Source organism: Theobroma umbraticum, unplaced genomic scaffold (assembly GCF_002168275.2).
Source record: "Theobroma umbraticum cultivar Fairchild unplaced genomic scaffold, ASM216827v3 scaffold_55.0, whole genome shotgun sequence".
NCBI lineage: Eukaryota > Viridiplantae > Streptophyta > Magnoliopsida > Malvales > Malvaceae > Theobroma > Theobroma umbraticum.
Window position 1 is genome coordinate 561930 of NW_018397270.1, and position 9385 is coordinate 571314.

Consider the following 9385-nt stretch of genomic DNA (forward strand, 5'->3'; position numbering starts at 1 on the left):
TGGCTTTGCATTTCATCTAATTCATCATCAAATAATATATTTGTTTGATCATTAAAAGGAAGGAAATTTATAAAATGTGCACCCTTATAACAATGAATAAATCATAGAAATGAAGTTTTGCATCACATCAAACACCATATTGACTCAAAGCCTGTAACATTTCTACCCAAATCGAAAAACATATTAAAGAGAAAACAAAAATTCATCTTAACACAACTGTTTTTATCTAGGGTACTTCATACCCAAATGAAGTATGAACAGCAAAGTTGACCTGTCCATCTGCTTACCCAAAAAGGCTAGTCTAAGATAAATGGGAAGGCGCAAGAACCTTTTATGAAGGCTTCCACATATGCATGTTTCAACACCCTTTTTTAAGTTTCTTCCAAAGGGAGGGGTTAGCAAAAACATGAATAAGCCAAGTGGTTCTTCTTGGAAACATAAGGAGAGAGGTAGTTGGTGATGGGGGCAGAGGTACCAGGTATATCAGCTGGAACAAGGATTTGAGGTTTCCCAGAAGCTATTCTTTTTCCAGCTACGTTGGCATAAAACAGGCCAGAGATGGCTGGAACAAAAACGTCACTCTGAGAACATATGTAGAAGTCTATAACCTTTTCATATTCTGAATCTTCTGATTCAAGGAACTTCCCCTTTTTCTCCTCCGGCATTATGCTTTCCTACAATAGTTCCAAGAGCAAACAAGGGTTCAGAATGATAGGAACAGCAAAGTTTCAAGACTGAGCTGCTAGTGAACATCGTGTATTTGCAATAATTAAACATTGTACAAAAATTTCATATTAATGTTTCGTGCAAAGGATTTTAGAGAAAACTTTTGAAGTCCAAGTTGGACTGTCACAATTTACGACAGGTAATTCCTCCAAGCAAGTCCCCAATAAATAGTACTTGAGTTTAAAATTGTTATTCTAGAAAATTGAACCAAAGACATGCAGATCTTTGCCTCAAACCCATGTTGCTCTTGAGCACCAGGATAACCCCATGCCAGTTAATAATCAAAGTCAAGCATTGCATGTAATAGTTCAATAAGCACATTGAAAATATAATCAGTGGAACCTTTATCAGACAAGGACAATTTCTCACCTTTGTGTATGTTTTAGGGAAGATATCCTTCAGGACACTAAGGCTGCTATCCCACCTTGATTGAGTCAGGTATATCGTGGTGTCTGTATCAAATCCAACCTTCCTCAAAAATAAAGCAATCTCCTGTGCATTGTAACAACTTTTTGCCCCAGTAGAATGACTTCCATGACAATTCTTATTCTCTAGTATCTCAACCCTCAAGTCCACTGCTATAAACTGGCCATCTGATTTGCGACTCAAAGTTTTAAGCCGTTCGATCATTAAGTCAACAACTTCATTAACCTGTGGTTGCAACTCTAAAGTTCCAAACATTCCCAAACATGCGACTGAATCAACACTACTCTTTTGTGCAGTTTTTCTCATATTTACAGCAGGGAAGTAGGTTGCAAGCCTTATGTTGCCCTTTGATTTAAATATTGGCTCTACATTTTCCACAATGTGATCCTCAGTGACTCGATTGGGAACCTTCACAGCAGCAAGATCCCGGATTGATATTTCATTGGGCAATTCTTTTGCTACCTTGACAACTCCATCCAGGCTTTTCATAAACTTCTCAACATCATAAATATCTTGAAAGTGGCTGAAGATTTTCAATTATGTTAGTACAATTCAGAATTTTTCACAAAGATGATCTCAAATTTATACTACTCAATATTCTTCATTGGTTAACAAAGATAACAAAATAAACATTTTACTATGAGGAACAGTTGAAGAAGAAGGAGAGGAGAGAATAAGAGATTTTCAAAATTAACATAATAACTTACTTTTCATCACCAGGTTTGCTTCCTCTAATGTCAGGAAGTACAAGAGTTGCTCCTAGATACCTTGCCACTACAACAGCATCAGCTATCTGAACAGACCAATCACCACAGATGAATAACATATTAGATGGAGAACTAGAAAATGGCTTTCAACAGATTACTATTCACAAACTGCTGGCACTTTGTGCCATTAGATTACGTGTAAAATACTGAAAAACAGAGGAGCTGTGAAGCATCGATAAGGTGAAACCAACAACCCTCTAGAAAACCACTCCCCCCACCCCCTTTCCACCCTTCCTCTCTCTCTCTCTCTCTCACATACATACATACACAAAACTCTAGCAACAATTTCAATCATTAGGCTCGTGTGCTACACTCACAATTCAAGATTCCATTTCTAACCTACATACTTAGCAAATCAAAAATAGTCAGCAATCAGCAAAAAAATCAATATTATTAAATGGGGTAAATAACAAAAAAGTAGCATGTGGTATGAGATATAATAAATTTTCCCTTGAGGTTTAAAACCTGACATTTAGGTAACGTTTGGTATGAGGAAAGTGAAAGCACATTCCTTGCAATGTACCCAATTAAATTACATTGCAGTGTTCGTTTTGCAACAGACCACTATAATATAAGATTGCAATGCATTGCAATGCATTGCAATGCAATCACATTACAGCCAAGGAATGTAATGTGATTGCAGTCTAAAACTAATGCAATCACATTACATTGCACTCTGCAATATTCTTCAAGACATTTTTACTCTACTTTATTATTTTATTAAAAATATTTTATAATGTTATAAATAAAATAAAAAATATTCAAATAAAATATATAGTATAAGAATAAAAAATTAAAATAAAATAAATTAAAAAAAATTAAAATTTATATAATATAAGTAAAATAAATTAAAATAAAATATATAATATAAAAAATTATATTAAAAAATAAAAATAAAATATATAAGATTATAATAATAAATGAAAATAAAATATATGACATTAAAAATATATTTAACAGAAAGATATTATATAAAAATTAATAATAAAAAATATAAATGTATTAAACTTGTATTTAATAACTAGAGCTAATTTTGAAAATTAACATTACATTCCCAGCAAAGTACTTGTAAACCAAACGCCAATATTATCTTCTCTAGTCATTTTATCATATTTTGCTGAATACCAACACTTTATTTTTCTTGCAATGATATTGCTTGCAATCACATTACCTGTAATCACATTACCTGCAATCACATTACCTATAATCACATTGCATTATAAAGTACCAAACGCCACATTAACTCTCTTTTTTTTGTTAGAATTTTCTTGACACCATTAAGAATAGAATGATTAGAAAATCCTTATTTCGTTAAAATAATACTAATGATAAAATAAAAACTAAAAAATCTAGAAAGTTCTTGAAAATAAAGTTAATGGTGTTAAGTAGAAAAGGAATGGGAATAAACACAAGGTAGTTAAATGCCATATTGTAAACCTCAAGGGGCAAACTTTTTCTACCTCAAACCAGAGAGTATTTTCTGTAATTTACTCAATTAAATTTTATTTAGTCAGCTCAAGAACTGGAATTTAAGGTTTTACTGTTATCAGATTCTCAGGGGAGGTAGAAGCGTTAAATTAATTTTTAAATATCCAAAATAACTAGTCCTCTCAAAAAGTTGCACAAACTTTAAGAGAAACCCAGAAAAGATATAATTGAACAAAGACAAGCAAACTTTGTAGAAATTTTATAAACAAATTGGAAGGCAATGTGTGCAATTAATTGGTGAGCTCATCAAGGTAGGGTGTTTAGTGATGAAAATCTCCTCGAGCCACTATCCTCTAGGTTCCTGAAATCCTTGATTTCACATCAACATGCTACGCAAGTAGGCTACAGTTCCTCCTTCCTTATAAACAGTAGATAACATATTACTTTAGTAAACAGAACACCTTTGAGCTGATGGCAAATTGGCAATAGTTCTCATTTACTCATTATTACTCTTGTAAGTTTTCCAGGACCAGCGGTTTGAAATATTACATACAGTTTGATCTATCAATTTATTTTCAGATAAACAATACAAAGCTAAAAATTCGAAAGGATGCAATGGACAGGAAACTTTCATGCTCTAAAGACAGGTTCTTTGCGAGAACAAAAATAAGAAGGCAACAACAGGCTAACTCAATTAGATACCTTTATAACTAAAATAGATACTTAATATACCTGAGAGACATGATACTCTGGACCATTAGTCAACGAAAAAGTAACATATCCTCTTGGCTGCTCTATCTCATCTGTTAGCCAAGTAAGAACTCCATCAGAGAAGAAGAAGCATTAACATAAAAGTCTGTCTTTGAGTGCACAATAATGAATGTGGACATCTAGGCAAGGATAAATGTATGGCAAGATTATAAACCATTTAGTCAATTTTCAAGAAGTCAAGTGAAGTTAACCAACCAAAAGCCGTCTTGCTCCAACATGGTTTTAGCTCTTGACTATCCTCTATCCAAGGCCCTTTGCTCCCCTTAGAAAGCTTTACAAGGCCATCATTCTCTATAACATTGCTATTATCAAATTGAGAATCCTGAGCTTGTCCTGGAAGTTTATCCTTCATAACAAGAGCAGGAAAAAGACTATGTAAATTCAAAGTACATATACGAAAGCTGTATAAGGAATGGAAATGAAGTCAAACAAACCCTGCAAGATGACATATTTATCACTATAAATTAAAAAGACAGGCATAAATATATCTCCAATTTCCACTAGTTGACTTCAGAGGATTTAGAACATGAAAGAAGGCCTGGGATGGAAATTATAAATCTGACAGAAGCAAAAACCTTCACTGATCTAGACTTGGAATTCTGAAGTAACCATTGAACTCTCCTGACTAAAGTTAACTTCAAATCGGTTGTCTTTTATTCCGAATTCAATCTATTTCCAAGAAACTACACCCAGAAAATAAATTAGCTTTCATGTTTTCAAGATAAGATTAAGTTAGAAGCAAAGCCATAATTTCTTATTCACGAAATTGAACATTTCTTGTGAAGAAATTCTTAACTAAAATTATACACAAACAACTTCCAAAGACAACACCTTTGAAGATCATGGTCAGAATAATATTCTTTCTTCTCTTAAAGTTGCAGATTTGATGTGAAGCGAAGCTTAACGACAAAGACATGATAATTACAGATAAAGTGGAAACTAAAAGTGAAGAGTAAACTGAAGCAGCTTGCTTCAGATTTACTTGCACAACATCAGAGATTCAAAAACCAAGAAACAACTAAACAAATAAAACAATGTTACTAGAAGGAAGAGTTAAATTGGGAACTGGGTTTGGTATAAAAGTTCAATCTTTTCACAACACAGATAGAAAAAAGAGATAAACTTGAGATCAAAAGAGGAATTACTTGAAGAGAATCAAAATGGTCTCTCTTGATCATTTGACCAAGCATCACAAACATGGTGAGAGTGAGTATAGCAGCCACTACTTGCCTCAAATCAACCCCCATTTTTGTTCTCTCTCAAAATTCAGAGTAAAAATTTCAAAGATCAAAAGAAAAGAATAAAGAAAAAGTGGGTCGGGCCAAGAATTCTAGACCTAGAGAAGAGGTTTAACAAGAAGCTCAAGTGCGGAAAGAGGAAGTTCAACAAGAGAGAGAGAGAGACATGACTGCTAAAAAGAATAAGGCTTGGTGTTTTGGGTCTCATTACAACACCACCGACACTAGCCCTGAAAATGATGTGCTGCCTGTTTTCTTACAACAATGTTTTTTGTCTCCTGTTTTAGGCTTTTTACTTTTCTCGTTTTTTTTATTTTTTTTTCTTTATTGGACAACTAGGATAACTCTATTATTTTTTTCTTAGGTGCTTTGGGTTATTATTATAATATAATAAATAATTTTTTCTTATTTCACAAATCTTACCTCGAGATTTAAACTCATAATTCATCATATTAATATCTAATTCTAATTTATTTTGATTTTCTAAACCAACCCATGAGGTTAAATGTTCATGGCTTGGTATGTCAATAGCTATTTTAAGCCTTAGTCAGAAACATAAGCTTCTTAACATGTGTAGATGTGACACTCACAACATTGCATCTTCCCTTCAATTGACTACCACCATCAATTTCTCTTTTGATTTACTTGACATTTCTTTTCTTGATAAAAAAAAAATTATTATATTTTTGGTTAAATCATCTTAACAAGTTTGAAACTTGTGAATCCAACTTGAATGTCGATAAAAAAGATAAGATTTACAAAATAAAAAAGAATTAATTTTCATCGTATAACTTATTTTTTATAACATATCATAAATGTTAAAAGCATAGAAAGCTGTATATGTTTGTGGTTTATTGTTGCATATGAAAGTTGAGAGTGCCCACAAGGATGACATTGACATACCAAACAAGCTGTCCATAATTATGCAAACTTGGCATCACTTCTTATATGTCATGATTTGGATAGTAAATTAGAAGAGCCATTGTTTACTTCAACTGTAATTTGAATCAACCTCATATTCATTTTTATGGTAACTCTCGTACTTGGAAAGATAATCCTTTTTTAGTTGCGGAATCAAATGGTGACGAGGATAACGGTCGTCAACTCTTAATTTTTAATTTTTTTTAGGTTAAATTATATAATTAGTTCTTATACTATACAAAAAGAATGGATTTAATTCCTCTACAATAATTTATATAAATTAGGTCTTTATACCTTGTGAATTTGTTAATTACAATTTCTAACTCTAACACCGTTAAATATAACCATTAAGTATACTAACATGGTATTGACTATGTGTTGATGTGGGACAAAGGTTGAGATTACACAATGCTAACATGGCATAATGTTGAGGTGTCTACATGAATTTACAGAAGAATAACTAAAAGCACCTTAACCCTAAATTAAATGAGATTTATTAACAAAGAAAGAAAGAAAATTAACAACCCAGGAAGGAGAAACATATGGTTTTAGAATTGAATAATTAAAATTTAAGAAAAGTATGATCATGATTCTTGGCCTTATTTTGAATCTTAATTTTCAGTGAACATAATTTTTGAAAAATTTTGGACAAGTTTAGAGATTTTGGTGGAGAAAACAACAAACAAGAATAGGAGATTTTGTAAGGTTTTGTTGATATGTTTTTGGGTTTTGAATTGTACAAGGCTAATTGGGCATAATTAGTTATCCTGTAATTCCTTCGTATTCTTGTCAATTTTTAACAAATTGCAAACATATTTCATTTTAGTTTTGTTATGGGTATTTTTCATCATTGGCTTTTGTTTTGTTTTGTCTTGCAAGCTAACACTAGCTTTTTGGATTGTTTCAAGAAAATCTTTAATACCCAGTTGAATATAAAATAGTTTTTTCAATAATTAAATTTTTTTTCTTGTTTTTCTTATTATTTCCTCTTTCTTATTTTCAAAAAATTTTCCTTTTTAATTTTATTTTTTCTTCACTTGAATAAAAAAAGTTAAGATGATTCCCATAGGAGCAGATAGATCCATGTAAGGGTGCTTTTGTTAATATGTTTTTGGTGGGTTGTAAATTTCTTTCTTTATTTGTTTGTAAATCTCATTTAATTTAGGGTTAGGGTGCTTTTGTTATTTTTTTTAATTCATGTGGACACGTGTCAACATTATACCATGTCAGCATTGTGCCACATCAACATAATCATGCCACATCAACTCATAGTCAACGTCACGCTAACATACTTAACTGTTAAATTGAACAGTGTTAAAATTAAGGATTGTAATTAATAAATTCACAAAATATAATGATCCAATTTATACAAATTATTGTATAAGGACAAAATCCATTATTTTTGTAAAGTATAAGAACAAATTTTATAATTTAACATTTTTTTATTATTATATATATAATTTTAGATATATAGATTTATGACTTTGTATGATTACCTTTTCACTATGTCATATGTAAAATTCTGAGTCCGTCACTACTTCATGCATACCAAAATTACAAACAACTCATAGAAGATTCAACAATTATTCTAAAATTCTATACAAAATTAATATACTGCTATCTGCAAGTGGTTGAATTTATATTTTGAAAATTGTTGTTTGTTGTACTACTAAAATGTCACATCATTTCTATAGATATTCTATCTCTTATTTAAGAAATTTTTTTTTTTGAATTTAGAGGAAAGAGGATTCAAACTTTATTATTTTAAATAAGAGAATCATGCACTAACTAATATGTCAAATACTTTAATACTATAAAAGAAAATATTATTAATTTCATGCTAAGCAAATTCTAAACAACATATGCATTTTCATCACTGTTTTAGCAAATGATATGAAATTGAGGATTTTCTTGAGTTTTAGTAAAATAAATTAAAAATCCCAAAATTTGCCCTACTTTCAATAAAATTAATATTGGTAAATCATGTGAAAAACATAGTATATTTACTAAGAGGAGAACAAACTTTAATTGTGTAACAAACATAAAGTGAATGTTTTTAGATGAAATTCACAATTAAAAATCATTTAATATTACTTTAAATTGAAAATCATGACATATCAATGGACAAATCTTTTTTATGTATATCATAAAAACTTCATCAAATTGATATTTTGAGATCAAATACAACAATTTTATCCAAAATTTCATAAAATTTAATTGAATTCCTTTTTATGGAAAAATTTACTTAAAGTTTTATTATAAATTATTAAATATCATGAGTCCTGGCACTCTTCCCTCTTTCTCCATTTTTCTTTTTTTAATTTTTTGTTGGATACTTATGTCACGTGATTAGCGGATGGTCAAGATATCTATCACATAAAATCTTAATATACGTGCACGAAGCTTGACTTGAAGTTTGATTTTATATTTTATGGAATTATATTTAATGCATACACATTGTATAATTTTTAATATTAAATTAAGGAAAACTAATTTAATCTTTTTTTATTTATCTCTCTCTTTCACCTCCTTCAAATTAAAAATAAAAATCACTTGCAACCAAAAAAAAACGAAAATATTTACTTTATCTGCTCCCGAATTGCAATTTTTTTTTTCTGAGCAATTTTAAAGGTGCATTCTTTCATATTAGCTTGGTGTAATCGAGATTTTTCTCTCAAAATACTTTCCATCAAAATAAAAAATTAGTTAGCAAGAAAAGAATTTTTTTAAAACAAAGCAAAACAATTATAATTCTGCTTTAACAACTTATGTTTGAATATCTAATTGTTGCTATTTTCTTTTTGAGAGGATGGAGATTTAAATTTTAAATTCTTTTTTATTGCTTATATTTTCTCAGATTTGTCATACTTAGTGCTCGTTTGGCCTGATTTTTTTTCAATTTATTTATGTCTTAAAAGTAAAAGTCAAGTCAAATATAAATTTTGAAAAGCTTTTAAAAAAAGAGTTTTTGGAAAAGCTCCTATGAAGAGCTCTTTCTTCTCTTTTTTTTTTAAATACAAAAAAAAATTTATTTTTATTTCAAAAATATCTTCATCTGTTAAAAATAATTACAATATAACTATCTCAAAAAAAGAAATACCCTTTACA

The 9385-nt window shown here is 30.1% G+C and overlaps 1 protein-coding gene across 1 annotated transcript; it reads right to left on the reverse strand.

Annotated features, from left to right (window-relative positions):
- Positions 1 to 66: 66 nt before the first annotated feature.
- LOC110426369 (protein MANNAN SYNTHESIS-RELATED 2-like) lies at positions 67 to 5578 on the reverse strand. The gene is made up of 6 exons (XM_021441587.2): positions 5264 to 5578; positions 4314 to 4464; positions 4080 to 4150; positions 1860 to 1945; positions 1096 to 1675; positions 67 to 674 (listed from the first exon to the last, which is right to left on the reverse strand). Exons 1-6 carry the CDS (start codon positions 5363 to 5365, stop codon positions 396 to 398), a joined length of 1269 nt encoding a protein of 422 aa, XP_021297262.1. The 5' UTR covers positions 5366 to 5578; the 3' UTR covers positions 67 to 395.
- Between the last annotated feature and the right edge of the window lie 3807 nt (positions 5579 to 9385).

Coding starts and splice junctions, on each gene's coding strand:
- LOC110426369 (XM_021441587.2), bottom strand. CDS start 5,365: ATGGGGGTTGATTTGAGGCAAGTAGTGGCTGCTATACTCACTCTCACC. Junction 4,465..5,263: donor ACCATTTTGATTCTCTTCAA/GTAATTCCTCTT, acceptor CTTGTTATGAAG/GATAAACTTCCAGGACAAGC. Junction 4,151..4,313: donor TTGGAGCAAGACGGCTTTTG/GTTGGTTAACTT, acceptor CTTGGCTAACAG/ATGAGATAGAGCAGCCAAGA.